Source organism: Monodelphis domestica, chromosome 4, assembly GCF_027887165.1.
Source record: "Monodelphis domestica isolate mMonDom1 chromosome 4, mMonDom1.pri, whole genome shotgun sequence".
NCBI classification, from domain to species: domain Eukaryota; kingdom Metazoa; phylum Chordata; class Mammalia; order Didelphimorphia; family Didelphidae; genus Monodelphis; species Monodelphis domestica.
The window spans coordinates 381,251,795-381,270,214 of NC_077230.1; the positions used below are offsets into that span (position 1 = coordinate 381,251,795).

General features: G+C 48.8%; 1 protein-coding gene across 2 annotated transcripts in view; it reads right to left on the bottom strand.

The window, feature by feature from the left end:
* The window catches only part of MAN1C1 (mannosidase alpha class 1C member 1), a 352,377-nt gene that overhangs the window by 250,846 nt on the left and 83,111 nt on the right, over positions 1 to 18,420 (bottom strand). The window contains exon 1 of one of the 2 annotated variants that reach the window (XM_056795521.1): positions 11,821 to 12,480. The exons of the other annotated variant lie outside the window; for it this stretch is intronic. Within the exon in view, the coding sequence (XP_056651499.1) occupies positions 11,821 to 12,348 (528 nt within the window). The 5' untranslated portion in view covers positions 12,349 to 12,480. Of the gene's footprint in view, positions 1 to 11,820; positions 12,481 to 18,420 lie in introns of those variants that run through there. 2 annotated transcript variants of the gene reach the window in all.

The window sequence follows — 18,420 nt, forward strand, 5'->3', positions numbered from 1 at the left end:
CTATGCGCCAGGCACCTTGCTTGCTAGGCTGGGATACAAAGAGGAAAATGACTTGTGAGCGACACATGCCGGTGATCCCCAGGGCCCAGCTGCAGGAGCCTGAAGTCCACTGAGCTCTGAAATTCTGAGCTGAGGAGGGTTAAGCCCTAATGTCTGTCCTAAGCTCAGCACCAACATGGGGGCTCCCAAAAACAGGGAAGGGGGAAATAAGGATGGGTGAGTGCTCAGTGAATAGAACGCTGGGCCTGGAGTCAGGGAGACCCGAGTTCAAATATGGTGTCAGACATACTGTGTGACCCTGGGCAAGTCACTTAACCTCTGTTCTCCCCAATCCAGTGGAGAAGGAAATGGCAGACTGCTCCAGTATCTTGTATCAAGAAAAGCCCATGGACAGGAGTGGCCTGTTATGGCCCATGAGGTCATGGAGATTCAGATGCAACTGGATGAGTGAACAGCACGACAACAAAGAATGGGTGAACCATTCCAGGGGAGAAACAGAGCAAGACAAAGTTTCCCTGCCAATCAGTAGTGGGATTGGGCCTGTGAGTAGCTATGAACTTTGAACCTGAGCAAGACAGGCTGAGCCAGGCTTGAGAAAGAGACAGACACATGGACAGAAATAGAAACAAAAACAGAGACACACAAAGGGAAGGTATGTGTGTGGGAGAGAGAGACAGGTAGAGAGACAGACAGACAGATAGCGATGGAGAGGAGAGAGAGAGAAAGAGAGAGAGAAGGAGAGAGAGAGGAAGAGAGAGAGGAAAGAGAAGGAGAGAGAGAGAGGAAGAGAGAGAGAAGGAGAGAGAGAAAGAGAGAGGAGAGAGAGAGAGGGAGAGAGGGAAAGAGAGAAGGAGAGAGAGAGGAAGAGAGAGAAAGAGAAAGGAGAGAGGAAGAGAGAGAAAGAGAGAGAAGGAGAGAGAGGAAAGGGGGGAGGAAGAGAGAAAGAGAGAGAGAGGAAGAGAGAGAGGAGAGAGAAGGAGAGAGAGAGGAAGAGAGAGAGAGGAGAGAGAGGGAGAGAGGGAAAGAGAAGGAGAGAGAGAGGAAGAGAGAGAGAAAGAGAAAGGAGAGAGGAAGAGAGAGAAAGAGAGAGAAGGAGAGAGAGAGGAAAAGGGGGAGGAAGAGAGAGAGACAGGGAGAGAGAGAAAGGGAGAAAGAGAGGGAAAAGAGAAGGAAAGAAATCAGGAGGGAGGGGGAGAGGGAGCAAAAGAAAGAGATAGAAAGGGGGGAGAGAGGAAAAGAAAGAGAAGGAGAGAGAAGAGGGGAAGGAAGGGAGAGAGAAAACAAGAAAACTAGATTAAGGCAAAATAATCTGAATGTAATGGAATAAATATGACTGTGTTGTAAGAAACAACAGAGCCAATGAAAAGAGGGAAAGCCTTACATGAACTGATACTGGGTAAAATAAAATCAGAAACCAGAAACAATATGCATTATGTTTAGAACAATATAAAGGGAAACAGAACAGCAAACCAATCCAAATGGAGTGCAATAATAATGATCCAGGCCCTCAAGCTTGGCCCCAAAGAGCCTCCCCACTTCCCCATGCCTTTACCAATGTGGCCCACTGTATATCATTTTCAGAATTTTTTTTCTTTTTGGAGTATTGATTGGTTTTGTTGGTTTTTCCCACTTCCTGCTTTTTTTTTTTAATTATTATAAGAGATGGCTCTCTGGAACAGGGAGGAAGGATACTAGGAGGCTATGTAGACGATATAAAAACCAAAATATTGACAAAAATTTATTTTTTAAAAATGAAATGATCTCTACTCTTCTCAGGGAGCTTACATTGGGGAAACAAAGCTAAATAAATGAAAACTATGAATGGTAATTCGGGGTAGAAGGAGATCAGGAAAGGCCTCGTGGAGGACTTGGTGCTTGAGCTGAGTTTAGGTGGGGATGAGGAGGGGGAGCATTGCAGCCAGGGGAGATAACCCTAGAGCTGGAGGGGTGAGATGGAATGTTGGGGATGGATGTGGACGGCCAGGGGGCTATAGAGCAGGTAGGGTGCACCCATAGTGGGAGGGACGGTGAATATCAAATAGAGAGCAGCACTGGGGATAAGGGCGAGCACGTTTGCTTCTTCCATGTAAATGTGGAAGGAATGGCAGTTGATTAAAATCTAATAAAATCCCAGCACCTTAGAAGGGGCCCGAGATGCCTGCAAAGTTATATCATGGCTACATCAGAACAGCCAAACCCAGACTAAGACAACAACAGGGCAGAAGACAAATTCAGCCTAGTTCTGTCTTGTTGACATCTGGATTGTGGTCATGTGGATCAGCAAAGCAAAGCAAATAGTGTCTGTTTGGTCACTGTGGCCATCCAAAAGTCCATTTGCTGCTGCTCATATACTACTCGTAAAGGGAACCTTCAGGATTCCAGTTTAAAGACTATTTGTTCTTCTGTTTTGGGAAGGCATTAAAGTAAAGCTTAGAATGTTCTAGAAGTGAGGGCAGCTGGGGGGTTCAGTGGATTGAGAGCCAAGCCTAGAGATGGGAAGTCCTGGGTTTACTTCCTAGCTGTGTGACCCTGGGCAAGTCACTTTACCCCCAATTGTCTAGCCCTTACTGTTCTTCTGTGTTGGAACCAACACATAGTTTTGATTCTAATGCGAAAGGTAAGGGTTAAAAAAAAAAGAATCTTCTAGAAATGTTAGCTACGGCTAATTATTAAAAGCAAGAAATACTAGAAACAGCAAAGGAATAATAACATGACCTCATTTCCATCTTTTCCCTCCATAAAACAGTGCTGAAAATTCTAGAATCACACTTGTCTGGGGCCATTTAGTGAAGGGGCAAAGAAAGAACTCTTCAGAGCCCAACAATGGTGGCTCCCATTTCCCCAAGGTCTACAAAGTGGCTCAACAATCCTGGTAGATCGCCAGAGCTGGGACTAGGAATCCCGCCATCAGGGATATATAATCAGTTGAGTAGGATGTGATGAGAGAGGAGAATCCCCCCTGGACGGATGCAGTCATACTGGGCAAACCCAGGAGAGAGGAGGTGACAGGCAACGTGGCTAGTGGGAGAATGGGAGAAGGATCAGAGCCCAGTGATGGAAGGTAGGTCCCATTAGAAGTTAGAAGGGTCCTAATGGTGCCCCGAGGATGGACAAAGAGCCAGAGGTAGTGGAGAGGAAGCATGCCCCTCCCCATCTGCACCTTGAGGAAAAACTCAAGTCTCCCCCACCTTAGTGACAAGATGGACAGCTCAAGGAATATCTCCATTTTACAGAAAAGGAAGCCAAATTTGGGCAACAGAAATTGGAATCAGAAAAAGCTTTGTTCAGAGCCTTACCTCAGACATTTACATCACATGATGGGGGTGGACCTCAGTTTCCTCAGCCTTAAAATGGGGACAATAATAGCACCTACTTTCCAAGATTGCTATGAGGATAATAGGATTTGCAAACCTTAAAATGCCACAGAAATGTTAGCTCCAAATGTTATGGTAGCTCCAGGAGCTTCCAGTCCCCTGAACAAGTGTCAGCTTTTTGGCCAGGCTAAGTGCAATCTGCCTCGACCGGAGTAGCTCTCGTCCATCTATACTTGGGCGTTGAGGAAGTTTCCTTGACAAGATACCCATTTGTGTGGCTGGTGTGCTGAGCTGCTGAAGTTCATACAGCTGGGCTCTACCCTCAGGCTCAGCCTCCAGAATGAATAACTGAATGAAAACATGTTTACTAAGTGCTTGCCGTGTGCCAGGCACTGTACTCAGTGCTGAGGGCTATACCTGGCCTCCAGAGGCTCCAGACAAACTGGCACTTGCATAACTTAAAGCTTGCTATGTTCTTTACATACATTATCTTAACGAAGGATCCTAGGTGTTGTTCTGTTGTCCAGTCCGAGCCTCCTCTTCTTGGCCCCATGCACTATGAGTATCCAGGAGGTGTTCTTGGAAAGAATACTATAGTGGGGGTGGCAAGGTGACTCAGTGGATAAAGAGTCAAGCCTAGAGAGGGATAGTCCTGGGTTCAAATCAAGCTGCAGACACATGTTAGATGCATGACCCTGGGCAAGTCATTTAACCCCAATTGCCTAGCCTTTACTACCCCTTCTGTCCTGGAACTAATACTTAGTATCAATTCTAAGGCAGAAGGTAAGAGTTTTTTAAAAAAAGAACGCTGAAAGAATTTTATCATTTCCTTTTCTGATGGATTTTGTGGATCCTTTTGTCAGGGATCAGAGGTTAAGTGACTAGTCCAGGGGTCACTGAACTAGGAAATGTCTGGGGTGGATTCTGAATTCAAGTCTTCCTGAAACCAGTTCTAGCACTCTATTCACTGAGCCAACTAGCTACCTCAGCCACCTAGCTGAGTACTGTTGGCATTATTCTCTCCATTCCATAGTTGAGCAAACTGAGGATAAGAAATTAAATCACTCACTTAATTGGCTAATCTGCTGAGGCTGGATTTGAACTCAGGAGTAGATCTGGGTGTATCTATCTTCTAGTCCACAGATTCTTTCAAATAGCTATACAGAGATCTGGGCTGGGTTTTTTAGAAGGAAAACTGAATACCTATAATAGCATCTCTCACAGCCCTTCAGGGAGAGCATCAGACCAACACCATGGTACAATGGTGAAGAAAGTTCCTGGTCCAAACTGATTGCTAAAGAAACATAAGCCTGCAGAGTCTGAGCTGCATGGATGACACAGCAGAAGAATTCCTGGACCAAGCCCAGGATCTGCTGCCATGGAATAACAAGGCAGAGAAACAAGGAAGAAGGAAGAAAGGAAAACTTGGACCTTGCTCTTCCCTGGTAATGTCAGTTATATGGACTGTGGAGGGCGGGGGGGGGGGGGGGGGGGGGGGGGATGGTCTACTCAACAATGGCCCTATTTTCTTTTCTCCCCTAGTGGGTAGGAAAGGAGGGATAAGAGAGATCTCAACACCAGGAAGGTACCATTAGTCTAGAGGGCTGGGTAGGCCCCTAAGGAAAGTGGGGAAGGTTTGTTTGGCTCTCTAGAAACCCCAAGTTCTTTTCCCTAATAAGGGAATCCTGCCTGGGTCAATACCCTAGTCTGATGGTCTATATAGGTCCCTAGGGTCCACTGGAAAGTATCTTGACTTGGGCGTAAGGAAGAATGATTGATATTGTTTAGATAAAACTCATCCTATATTCATTGTGTGGTTAGCCCAAGTCCTTGCAGAGGAACATGCAGTATTTTCTTTTTCTTTCTTTTTTTTTTGGTGGAGACCTCAACAAGAGCCATATTCTCATGTTCCCCAGAGGAAACTTTAGGTGGGAGCACAAGCCATAGATACTTATTGAGAAGCTTCCAAGATTGAAGCCAATCCATATGAGCTTAGAGGTGTCATGCTGAGCCATGCTTCTATGGCAACCTCCATACTTCAAAATATTCTTCTCACCTCTATTTTTACCTACCAAGATTCTACCTGTCCTCCAGGGCCCAATTCAAACACTACATTGTCTAGAAAACTGTTGGCATTGCCCTCCCCATCCCTAGACTCTGATGGTGATCTCTCCTTCCCTAGATACCATCCGCCACTCTGGGAACTTTGCATATTCCATGTTGGCTATATTACCTAGTACAGTAATTCCTTTACTAGACTGAAAATCTCCCTGAGGGCAGGAACCAAGTCATATTCTATTCTGCACCGTCCCCCCTTAACCCTAACATAGGCTCTCATATGTATAAATGTTCGTTAAGATGAACTGAGAAGCTTGCACCCCAACCCCGCTTAGATGTTTGCTCAAACTGAATCTAGGTCCACCCACAATCAAAGGTTCTTTGGCTGCCTCCCCTCCTACCATGAATGAGTTTAGGGTGACCAGTCCTACTGTGGAAGTAAACACCTGCTGGGCCTCTAGCTGCCAAGCCATACCTCAGATCATAAGTCATTCAGCTATCAAAACCAGGGTCTTCTTTCCCTTTCTGAAGGTGGAAGCATCTCAAGCATTTTCTAACAAGGCCAAGACCAGTTTTGTAGTTAAGATGGAAATCCCCACCAAAAAAAAACAAAATATTCCAGCCCCTTGACTTAAGTCCCACCTTTCGCTTTACAAAGGTAGAAACTGAGGACTAGAATGGGAAAAGTACTTGCTCCAGGAAGCAACAAAGCCAGGAGGAGAACCTAGGTCTCTTGACTGCTTAGTTCAAGACATTCTCCATCAGGAAGAATTCAGCTTATTTACAATTTAATGACACAGTGCTAAAGGATGACTCAGGCCCTCACGGATGCCCACTAGGCGTCCATGCACTAACCAACCATCCTAGTAACCAACTAGGACTACAAATAGGACTCATGGCAAAGCCTGTCTCCCACAGAGGCAGTAAACTCCAGGGACAGACTGAGGTAGATACATTTTCAGCAATGGCCAACATTCTAGGGGATTTTTGCATCTCTGAACTGAGTTCAGAGGAGTTATGGGGAGGGGAAGAGTCCTTTTTTAAGAGTCCTTGAAAATATTTTAAAATTTTCAGTGAGATACAAAGAAGGGCTAATAAGAACCAGTCAGAAGGCTAAGTCAACCAGCCAGGTCTGGCCTCCACAGAAAACTCCATATGATACAGTAGGAAAACAAGGAGAAATCAGTTCTTGTAGGAGCAGACATTTTTCCTACAGTGTGGTTTAAAGACCTACCTTTGTGATGCTCAAACATTCAGCTTTCTGTGACCTAAGCTCTATCAGCAGAGACCTCCCACTCACACCTGTAGGGGACAGGGAGGGTTGTGGGAGAATGCCCATACATTCCATGAGCTGGAGACAGGGGCAAACTCTCCCCCTAGACGAAGAGGCCAGGCCCAGAGTCCAAGGTTAGCCTGTTTACAGGAGTCTTGGCAAGATTCAATCCACAGGGTGTCCCTCTCTCCCTTTCCTCAAAAAGGATCCTGGCCCTTGAATGGATACATGTCTGCTCTACAAAGCTCCTCTGTTTCTTTCTACATCAGCAGGTTAGCTGTTTGTACAACGTGGGAAGCCTGGAATATACCATACAGCCCAATGAATTAAGAGTCAGTCAAGAGAACTGTGAATAAGGGGCCTTGTGAGTGACAGAGATATGTAGATACTGTAGGGAGAGAGGAGATTGAGAGACAGACAGACAGACAGACAGAGAGAAAGAAGGAAGAGAGACAAAGAGAGGCAGAGAGAAAGAGAGAGAGAATGAGAGAGAGAGAGAGAGAGAGAGAATAAGGAGAGGGAGAGAATAACAGAAAGACAGAATGAGGAGAGAGAATAATAGAAAGAATAAGGGAGAAAGAAAGAGAGGAGAGAATGAGAGAGAGAGAGAGAGAGAGAGAGAGAGAGAGAGAGAGAGAGAGAATATGAATGCATACGAGGTCAGGACATGAGCAGAAAGAAAATACAAAGCTGTTTATATAGCTTTGCCAGGGGAAAGCAGGCCAACAGGCCTGGGAGAGAATGCCTGGGCTTCGATTTTAGAGGAGGTGTAAGATGCTGGGAGGTGCTGACCTGGGCTCACTCAGGAAGGGGGGAGGGAGGGAACAAGAGCCTGATGGACCAAGAGGAAGAATCTACTGATTCTTGCTTGCTGCAGATGCTGTCTTAGGAGCAAACCAGCTGGATCTCTTTCTATGCTGTGGGAGGGAGGCATCAGGTAAGTGGGGGTGAAGGTACTGCATGAATCTCCGCAAGATTCTCAAACCATACAGTTTAGTTGGATGCTTTAGTGCAAGTGGGATACAGGCAGAGGAGGTGGGTGTCATAGGGCACACCCATGGGATAAGTAAGCCGTGGGACCAACACTGGTTAGCCAAGGGGACAGAATGACTCCAGTCCTGTGGGAACCATGGCGTCACTATCCTAGATCTGAGCTATTCCTAGAAGGAGATAACCTCTAACACCTTTGGTTCTAATTGACCAGAAAGCCAACCCCATTCCTGGCCTGTCGGAAACCAGGGGCCCATTTCCAAGTAAGGTATCTCAGAAAAAATGCCAGCCTACCTCGGGGCAGCTGGGTGGCATAGTGGATTGAGAGTCAGGCCCAGAGATGTGAGGTCCTGGATTCAAATCTGGCCTTGCTCTATGACCCCGGACAAGTCACTGGACCCCCATTGCCTAGCCCTTACCACTCTTCTGCCTTGGAACCAATACATAGTATTGGTTCTAAGACAGAAGGTAAGAGTTTAAAAATAAAAGCCAGCCTACCTCAAAGAAACAGGAATAACCCCTGCAAGTCCTACCCTAAAGTCTTCCTCTGGTGAACGCCTCATCACGGCATGGCAGCATAGCTCTCCAGCGCTTCACCAACTCTGTCAGGGTCTACATCAAGCTGCAGAGCCTTCAGGAGGGAACTAGCTGCCCTTGGGGTGTTTATCTTGGAAGCACCCAACAGTCACAAGTTGAACCAGCCAATGTAAACAGTTCCGGGGTAGGGATGGGCTTGGGTTTGCTCCCTGTGTACCCAGCTCCCAGCTCAGTGTACAGCATATACCAGACACCTGAGAAATCAATAATTGTTGAACTGAATCCCCATTAACAGAAAGGGAAGCGGGCTTCCAGGGGCTCAGAGGGTTGCCAAGTCTACACAAGGAAAAGGCATGCAGTAGAATGCAAGCTTCTTGAGGGCAGTGATGATAGTTTTCTTTTTGCCCACCTACCACAGGGCTTTATAAATGCTTGTGGAATGAATGTACCATGGCAGCTCAAGAGGACCATCTCCTAAGGAAGAGAACTGCTTGCTTCATCCCATCTCTTCTCCTTATTACCTTGTCACCCCCAGAAAATCTCTCCCCCTCCCAGGGCCTCAGCTCCATCCCCCACAAAATTCGAGTGTCAGACTGGATGGCTTTTGAGCTTCCTTGCAGTCCTAAGACGATGATCCCCTGGCAGAGCAGATGCCCCCACCCCCCACACACACACCAAGTGTCCTTGTAGGAGGTACACGACCTCAGAAAGTCCTCGAGGATAGGGCATCTGTCCTTCCTCTAACCAGCAGGAAAAGCTGCTAGGGTGCCAGCACCAGCCCAGAGAGAGCTTCCATGTCTCAAAGATATCACCTGCACACATACACCGAGTTCCTACAAATGCCTGTCAAGCCTTCAATCATTCAGGCACCTCTTCTCCACCTTCATCTTTTCTTTCCTTTTAAAAGGCAGCAAAGAAGCCTTTTATCTGATGTTGCTCCCCAACTTCCACCTCCCCTATCTCCACCTCCTTGCTATTAACTAATACCATGAGGGGAAAGAATAAAAAACAATACCCAAGAAGATTAAAAGGAAGAGATGACAGCCTATTCCATAGAGTGGCCATTGTCTCTAAAGTGATCAAGCAGCATGGTATAAAGGAAAAACTATATCAGGCCAGGAGCCTGGCAGACCTGGGTTCGAATCATAGGCTCAGATATTTAGAGCTGCAACCCATTCAGTTGAGGAGAACAGGCCTAGAGAAGTGTCAGGAGTCTCACCTATGGCCACAGAGGTAGCAAATGGAAGAGTAGGGTACTGGGATTCTGATTTCAGCATCTGTGATACAGGCCAGCTATGAGACCTCAGACAAATCACTTAACTTTCCTCAGTTTCCTCATCTATAAAATGGGGGCAATTATATCTTAAGCAGTTGCCTGGCAAGGTTGAGAGTTTCTCCTTTAAAAAAAAAAAAAGATATTTTATTTAGGGACAGCTGGGTGGTTCGATGAATTGAGAGCCAGACCTAGAGATGGGAGGTGCTAGGTTCAACTCTGTCCTCAGATACTTCCTAGCTGCATGACCCTGGGGAAGTCACTTCACCCCCCCATTGCCTAGCCCTTATCATTCTTCTGCCTTGGAACCAATACCCAGTATTGATTCTAAAACAGAAGGTAAGGGTTTTTAAAAAAAAAGATATTTTATTTTCCCAATTACATGTAATACCAATTTTCCAAATATTTTTCTGAAGTTATAATATCCAAATTGTCTTTCTCCCTCCCTTTCCTTCCCCTCTAGAGATGGTAAATAATTTGATCTGGGTTTTACATATATATGTAAATATATATATATAATTTCTAATATAGTTATATGTAACATATATATATAAATATGTATAATTTATATATATATTTATAATCAGGTAAAACAAACTTCCATATCGGTCATTGCTGTAAGAGAATACTCATATAAAACACCAAAAAACAAATAAATAGTATGTTTTGATCTGCATTCCAACTGTTGTGAGTTTCAAAAGAGATTGAGGATGTAAAAGAGACAGAAATAATAAAAATAAAGCGATCTACCAAGGGAATAACATCTGCTGTTGTTCAGTTGTGTCCAACTCTTTGTGACTCCATTTATGGTTTTCCTGGCAAAAATATTGGAGTGGTTTCCCATTTCCTTCTCCAACTCACTTGAAAGATGAGGAAACTGAGGCAAACAGGATTCAATGACTTGCCCAGGATCACACAGCAGCTAGTGTTTGAGGCCATATTTGAACCCAGGAAGATGAGTTCTCTCACTATCTAGCACTCTATCCATTTAGCAATCTAGCTACCTAGAACATTGGTAGAGATTTAATAAATCAAGGCAGGAAAAGGGTGGGAGTGTGAAGGGGAAAAGAACCAAATTAAAAAAAAAGAACCAACTGCCAGCCCTAGTAGGTCATGAGGCATGTATCTGTAAGACAATACAGACTTCAATCCTATATTAGCAAGTAAGCAAAATTAGGGCAGATTTGTTTATTGTAAGGCAAGGTGGTTTTAGGGAAGGAAGGAAGGCGGGGTATTCTGCTGAAGAATAGGATCACAGATTTCAAGCTGAAAAGGAATTTAGAAGCTATCGGTCCAACGCTCTCATTTTACAGATGAGGAAACTGAGGCCCAGAAAGGTTGAATAACTTGCCCAGGGATACATAGTTGATATTTGAAGCAGCATTTGAAATCAGGTCTTCTGGTTTCAATTCAGGACCCTAGCCACTATCCCACTTGGCATCTGAAATAACCTGCAGGCTTCGAAAGCAGATCTTACCAGTTGGGGGGGTTGTTTTTAATTAAAGCAGAAAAACCTCAAAAGTCATCTTGGATTCACCAGCAGCAGCACCACCTTTGCTTGCAGCCTCCCAAAGGGAATCAGCACCATGCTTCATTATACCAATAGCCTTCCCAGATTTCCCTAACACCCTGCCTAAGTATTATCGATTCTCCTAGCCTGCATCACACGCAATCATGTAGAATTATTCGAACGCTCAACAACAACAGTTGCCAGAAAGCTTACATGCATTCTTCAGTGGTGGGTCACTTACTGGCTCTATTGCAAACATTTCCAGCAAGCATCCCTCCCCCCCCCCCCATGACCCTTTTTATTTGTAGGTACTAAGTCCTGTTCCAATCACAGAGAGATTTCCAGAAGCGATGGGACTTTAAGTAGCTGGGGAGGGGAGGAATCAGACAACTGGAACCTACAAATCAAAACAAATGCAAGCAGGTTCCTAGGAAGGAAATCCAGATCCTAACCTCATTGACAGCCAGCTTCTGGATGGGGGTGGGGAGTGGGGGGTGGGGGGTGAAGAGTTTCTGAAAGGAGAGAGAAGGGAAGCAGGTAAGGAAGGAAATGTGGTCACTGGGGAGGAAGGAAAGGCAATTGAAAGAAAGTGGCCAGGTTAGATGGGAAGTCCAATGGTTAGGGAGGCTGCAGTGAAGCCAGTGGGGAAGAAGAGAGTAAATAAGTGAGGGAGATGCTCTAAAGGGTCAAGGAGGCAGGGCAAGAGAGGGCAAGTTTGGAGGAGGAAAAAGAGGAGAGGGAAGATTGGCAGAAGCTAATGGAAAGAGGACAGGACCTGAGGGAGGGGGCAGAGAAATGGACTGCACAGAGAAATGACAGGAGCCATGATTTTGCTGTTGGGTTTTTTGTTTGTTTCTGTTTTTACCTCTTTGATTTTCTCCCTCTGAGCCAGGCTCTTGGCATCTGAGTTGCCCCTGGACCCCAGCACCGGGTGCCGGAGGCGGCTCCTGAACTCCTCGAAGACCAGGGTAGGCAAGGGGCGAGACTTGGGGGCTTTGGGAAGTCCAGTAGCTGCTCCCGGAGTCTGCTGGCCCCGGGTGGCCCCAGCTTCCTCCCAGGGAGTAGTAGGGCCTCCTGGAGAGTGTCGCCCCCCTCGGCCAGGCCCTACAGCCATTGCTCCTGGGGCTGGGGCTGGGTTGGGAGGTGGTTCCTGCCCCGCGGCTTGACCCTGGCCCCGTGACTCAGGCTCCCCAGCCCCTGGGCCAGTAGAGAGACGCCGGGGCCGGAGAGGCAGGAAAAGTCTCCTGAAACGGGATGAGCTGGGCAGGAGGAAGAGGGCCCCGAAGCACAGGGTGATGAGGCCGGAGAGGAAGAGCAAGAAAAGGAACTTGTGTGAAAGGCGCACCCCGAAGACGGAGGCTGGGGCAAAGGCGGGCGTCTTCCTCATCAGCATCTTCGGCCCAAGCCTCCCGCCGTAGCGGGGCGAGGCCGGCGGAAGACGGAGAGTCTCGAGTCCCGGGCAAAGAAGCTTGCTGCCGCTTTATAGGGGTGTCTGAGGCCCTGACTCTCTTGTCCCGTCGCTCCGTCTGCTCGGGCTCAAATCCTAAACACAAGCGGGAACTCCCGGGGTCCCCCCCCCTCGACTCCCGCCTCGGAGAAGGAAGGACCCTCAAGCGTCTGGAGGAGTGGGTCAAGGGCGCATAGGGGAGAGGCGATTCCAAAGGAGTCCGAGAAAACTGGGGAGAGGGAGAGTAGGGGTAGACAGCGTGGAATCCCCGGGGAGGTAGGAGCAGTTTGCCAAGGCTTCGCAGCTACCCGGCCCACTGGCCACGGTCCCTGCTCGACTAGCCGCGGAGTTACAAGTTGAATCAGTTTCCAGCGAATCCCAGAGACATCCTGGGAGATAAGGGAGGGGGTGAAGGGGGAAAAGGGGGCTGGGCTGGGGGTGGTGGCAATGCGGCGAGGGCTGATAGCTCTTCCTCTTCGGCAGCTCAGTAGGGTCGTCCAGCCTTCAGCAAGGCTCAGCCAGCGGACGCCAGTCCCGGGAGAGGCGATTCCTGCGGCTGCTGGAGAGGCCCGGTGGCTGCCGCATTTCTGCCGTCTAGTCGCCCGCTCCGTGCGATACAACCCGAGCTCCCTGACGTCCAAGGAGGTGTGTGTGTGTGTTGCGGGGGGGATGGATCTTTACTCTTTGGGACGTCCCCGGGGACCCAGACTGCCCCTCTTCTGACCCTGCAGTTGACTTCCAAGTCCTTCACATTTTCTCAGATTTTTCCTATCAACACTCTGAAGGCCAGAAGACAGAACACTTTCCCAGACGGGAAATCCAGATTCAGAATCGAAAAAACCCCAAGAAAAAAGGTTGATAGGGGAGGTTCTCTTGGGGATCAGCCGCCACCCTGGACTCCCAAGAGAGATCGCCTCCAGACTGAGCGCAGAAGGTGAGAAAAGATTCCGCAGAGATGCCCAGGGAGAAGAAAGAACCTCTTGGCAAATGTCTCCGACCCCCAGAGTCCCAGGGGTACTAGACAGTTTCAAGAAGCAACCTTCGGGGGGAAAACAGCTGTCCGCGGCTTCTAGAACAACCCGCTGTCGGTGCGCCCCGGGATAGGGCGGCCGCGGACCCGTGCCTCTCCCCCACCTTCTGCTCTCCCTTTGCTAGAGTAGATCCCTCTCCCAGCACGGACCGACGGACTGATGGACAGACTTTGCGGCCAGAGGCTTCCCAGACCGGACAAGTCCACAACTTTCCTTCTCTGTGAGCTGCCAGGGCACTTCAGGGGCTGCACATTAGCCGCCTGGGAGCCCCCCGCGTTTGGCCGGGTCCGGTCAGCGCGTCATACAAGATGCGAGCCGAGGTCGGGCTTCTGCTGCTGTCGCGGCTGCATAGGGTACCCCGGGAGCTTGGGGTCTTCTCCGGGCCAACTCTGCAGGCTCGGGGCCGCCGCCGTTTGTTCCCGCTAGGCGCTATGGAGCAGGCAGCCGGAGCCGCGCCTCTGCCACTGCACCTGGTTTCATCGCACCTTCCCCCCTCCAGATGCTGCCGCAGATCTCCCTCCCTGCCGTCTCCAGCCGCCGCCGCCGCCGCCGTGCCTGCGCCTGCAAACAGACACACACACACATACACACTCACACAGCGGACGCTGCCGTTGCTGCTGCCGCCGCCTCCCTCCACCGCCGAGGCTCGCCTTTCACTGCGACAGCTCCAATCGACCCCGCCTCTCGTCCAGACCACGCCTCCAAGTCCCGCCTCCATCTCGCCCCTCCTGCCCCGACCCGAACGACGCGAGGCCATTGGCCCAGAAGCCTCAGGCCCCGCAGGGAGCTGGGCCACGCCCCTCCATTCCAATGGCCGGCGCCGTGCTTCCCCCGGAATGGTCGCACCCGCACAAAGCGGAGGGAGAGGAGAAAGGAAGGCGGACATTGGTTGCTTCGGAAGGATTCCCGTTGGGCCGCAGCCGTCAATTGGTTGCTTCCTCGCACTTGCTGGACCCAGGAGAGGCAGGACCGCACCCCCCACCTTGAATCCGACCAGCGCCAGCTGGACCACGCATCTCCAGTGCTTCACCCCCCAGCAAAGGGACATGGGGCGGGGCTAGGCGCAGGGACTGAACTCATTGGCGGGTGACCTCCCCCACCCCTTCAATTCCTAACCCAGATTGGTGGAGAGCTGCATACCTAGTCCCTGGGGGTCGGGCTGGGTGGCCCCCTAGGTTTCTAGAAGAGGAATGGATGGCAGGACTGGTGCCCGCCCCGCACCCAGTGGGATGGTGTGGGCATGGCCTGAGGCCAGGGTGGTGTGGCCTGGAGACTGGACCACTGCCCTTAACGGAAAGTCTAGCTAGAGCCACATCTGCCCCTGTCCCGTGCACACGCATCTTGTGTCCCGGACAGCGCAGCTGTCTAGGAGGGGCCACACCACTAACCCCTTCTAGACCCACCAGTCACCCTAAGCCCCCGCCAGCACAGCTGCCCAGCTTCCACACCACTACAGCACTGCCCCATGGAGATATCCATGCCTCCAAACGACGTGGCAGTGGCCACATCATTAAGCCCGCCTTTTCTTCCCCTTCTAATACATCCACCTCCAGCCCCAACACAATTTCCCAGCTAAGGTCACATCATTAACCCCTTCTCAGAAATAAACGCATTCCGTGCACCCTGTGACAATACAGCTGACCCGAGGGCCCACATCGATACCTCCTTCCCCTTCCCACGCATACAACCTGTCCCACAGCCCAGCACAGCTGCGTTCCTTCCACATACCCATTCCTAAAAAGACCCCACCTGGCTCTGTACAAGTTTGGATGATAGATCATAGTCGGGTAAGGGAGTGCTGGGTGAAGGAGGGGGTCTTAGAGGCCATGAAGTCCAACCCTTTCGTTTTATAGTTGAGGAAACTGAGGAAACGACTTCTTCAGGATCACAGGGCAGTAAGCACTGGAGGCTGGTCCTCTGGCTCCAAAAACAGCTCTTTTCACTATACCATGCTGCCATTCCAACCCAGCCTAGCTATGACCCCCCTTATGAGGTTTCAATGTGGCACAAGAAGGGTCTTTGAACTCTTCTCTCCTATGAGGCTCCCACAGTGAGAGACTCCATTCTTCCACAAAACCCTCTCTTCCTCCTCCCTGCCCCCCTCAAACCCCACCACTAACCCCTCTGACCCAACCAGGAAGTACAGAACCACCTATGGCTGCCACAGATTGCCCTAGATCCTTCCCTCCAGGAAGACCATCATGCTTTGGAGAAGTGCCTTCTGCTATAGAGACCACTCCCCCTCCCCCCTACACAAACAGTTGTGTTAAGGGGTCACTTCCTCCCCACCCCCCCACCCCCCCACCCCCACTCAGCCAAAGCTTGTCCCCACTCCCAGCTCATCCAAACCCAACCATTCCAAAGTTCCACCGTCTATCATTCATACAAAGCCCTTTATGGAGACAGATTGCAGCAGAGGGAGAGACAAATTAAGAGGTGTAATAGGCAAGAGGGAAAATATCTGCTTTCAGCTTCAATTTAAAATGAAATGCAGTGTTGACGAGACAGATACTGCAGGGAGCTGCTGCTCCAGACCATCAGGGATGCAGAAAAGGAAGATGCCTGTCCAGGTTACAAATCACCCTCCTCCAGGAAGACTCCTCTGATGGCACTGAAGGGCAGGGAAGTCTTCCCCACCTGCTACCCTGAAGTGATCAGATTGACCCTGCCCTGGCAGATGCGATGGCATTTAAAATAAGAGCAGAGCTTGGTAAGAGGATTACATGAATATACCTGTCTCATCCTCGCAGTGTCACATGCTGGGGAAAGGGCCATGCCTTTCTCCTATGCCTGATCTTGACAGCCAGTGTCCTAGCAACATATTTTATACAGCCTAGCAAGACTGTTGAGACTGTCACAAGGTCCAGTGACAGGCCAAGGACCAGGGACCTGGGAAGGCTGCTCGGAGAAAGGCTGGGCTGAGAAATGGATAGGTCCAATAAGCAGAGGATTTTTGAAAAGAAAGAAATGCCATTGGGAGCTGGATCCTCAGTTTATTTATTTCCCAGAGCAAGCCAAGATTATAGGTCTCAGGGGTGTGTTGGCTAGAAAGGTTCCACTGCCTTGGTCCCAGATTTGTTCCTTCCACCCTGCCCGAGCCTTCCAGGGCTCCATAGGGGTTCTGTACCTTGCGTTAGACATCCTCTGCCAAGAAGCAAGAAGGACTACAAACCCTGCTTCTCCATCCCAGCTGGCACAATGTGTGTGATCAAAGAGTACCAGAGTCCAAGTCTCCTGGCCAAGAGATAAGGAGCACCCTGGAGTCTCTTTAATTGGCCCAAAGTCGAAAATTCCCACTGTGTCGTCTGACCCTTCTATGATTAACTGCTGGAGCAGCCCTTCGCTGGGAAGTGCTAAATACATGGCCCCTTGGATCCGGGAACCTGAGCAGCTAAGAGCTCTCTTAGGGGACACTTAACGTCTTCTGTCAGTGGCCTGGATGCGTGTCGATGGAGGAAATAAACAGAAAGGGAGGAGGGAGAGAGAAACAGACACAAACCTGCAGGAACTGGCTCTTTCCTTATTCAGACTAACTACTCACATCGAAATGTAACACTTGAGGTTAAGTAGTACCAACAGCAAGGTTTTGAGAGGCAAATGTTACCAAGAGTTGGACTTGGAATCAGTTAAGCCCTGGGTTCGAATCTCCCATGAAGAGACCAGAACCCAGTGGGAGGAGAACATGACTAGGTCTGTTTCATCTCAACATGTTCTGTTCAGGAAGAATGCCTGTCTTTTTTCCATGTTTTATCTTGACAATGTCCTGGTGGTATATTTTATATGAACTAGTAAGAATTGAGCTGAGACATGGCAATAGTCAGTGAGGGGGAAGGAACCGAGGACCAGGGAAGGATGCCCTGGGCAAGGTTGGGCTTAGGTTCAGAGTATCCTAGATTTAGAGCTAAAAGGGACCTCCCCCTTTGCTTTGTGGATAAGGAAATGGAAGTACAGAACGGTTAAGGATCACATAGCTAGCAAGTATCAGAGGTAAGACTCAAACCCAGATCTTCATGATTCCAACTCTATCATTTTATCAGGAGATGGAGAGTTCTATGGGGGGTGGGGGGGAGGAAAAGAAAATGATCTATGTCTTTAACGAATAATGCTTGGAAATGATCAAATAAAATATATTTTAAAAAAAAGGAGATGGAGAGTTGGAAGGAACCCCTAGACACCATCTAGTCCCACTCATTTTATAGGGGAGGCCTAGAAAGGGGCTATCCTCTCCAGATCCCTCACTCTTTCCATCAGTTTCTAAGTGAGGTAAACAGTGAGAGAAACAGAGGTTGTTTAAGAGAAAGACTGCAGACCCCCAAATCAAGAAAACCTGGGTTCAAATTCCACCTTGGACACTTACTAGATGTGTGACCATAGGTAAACCACTTAAACTCTGCCTGCCTCAGTTTCCTCATTTGGATAATTTACCAAAAGATATTCATCTTCCTGAGTTAAAATCTGACCTCAGACACTTCCTACTTGTGTGACCCTGGGCAAGTCACTGTCTGCCTCAGTTTCCTCATCTGTCAAATGAGCTAGAGAAGGAAATGGCAAACTACTCCTCTACCTTTGCTAAGAAAACCCCAAATGGGGTCACAAAGAATCAGACATGACCGAAAAACAACTGTAGGTTTGGACTAAATTAATCTCAGTTGACCTTGAGATGATGTAGACAGACTTAGAGCAGGAAGGGACTTTTATTTTTAAAAAACATTTACCTTCTGTCTTAAAATCAATACTGTATTCTATCTTAGAATCAATACCTAAATTCAAGGCAGAAAAATGGTAAGGGCTAAGCAATGGGGGCTAAGTGACTTGCCCAGGGTCACACAACCAGGAAGTATTTGAAACTAGATTTGAATCCAAGACCTCCTGTCTCTAGACCTGGCTAAAGAAGAAACTTTTAGAGGTCATCTTGTCTGACTTCCTACAGCCCTCTCTCATTTTGAAGAGGAGGAAACTGAGACTCCTTAGGTTAAATGACTTCCCC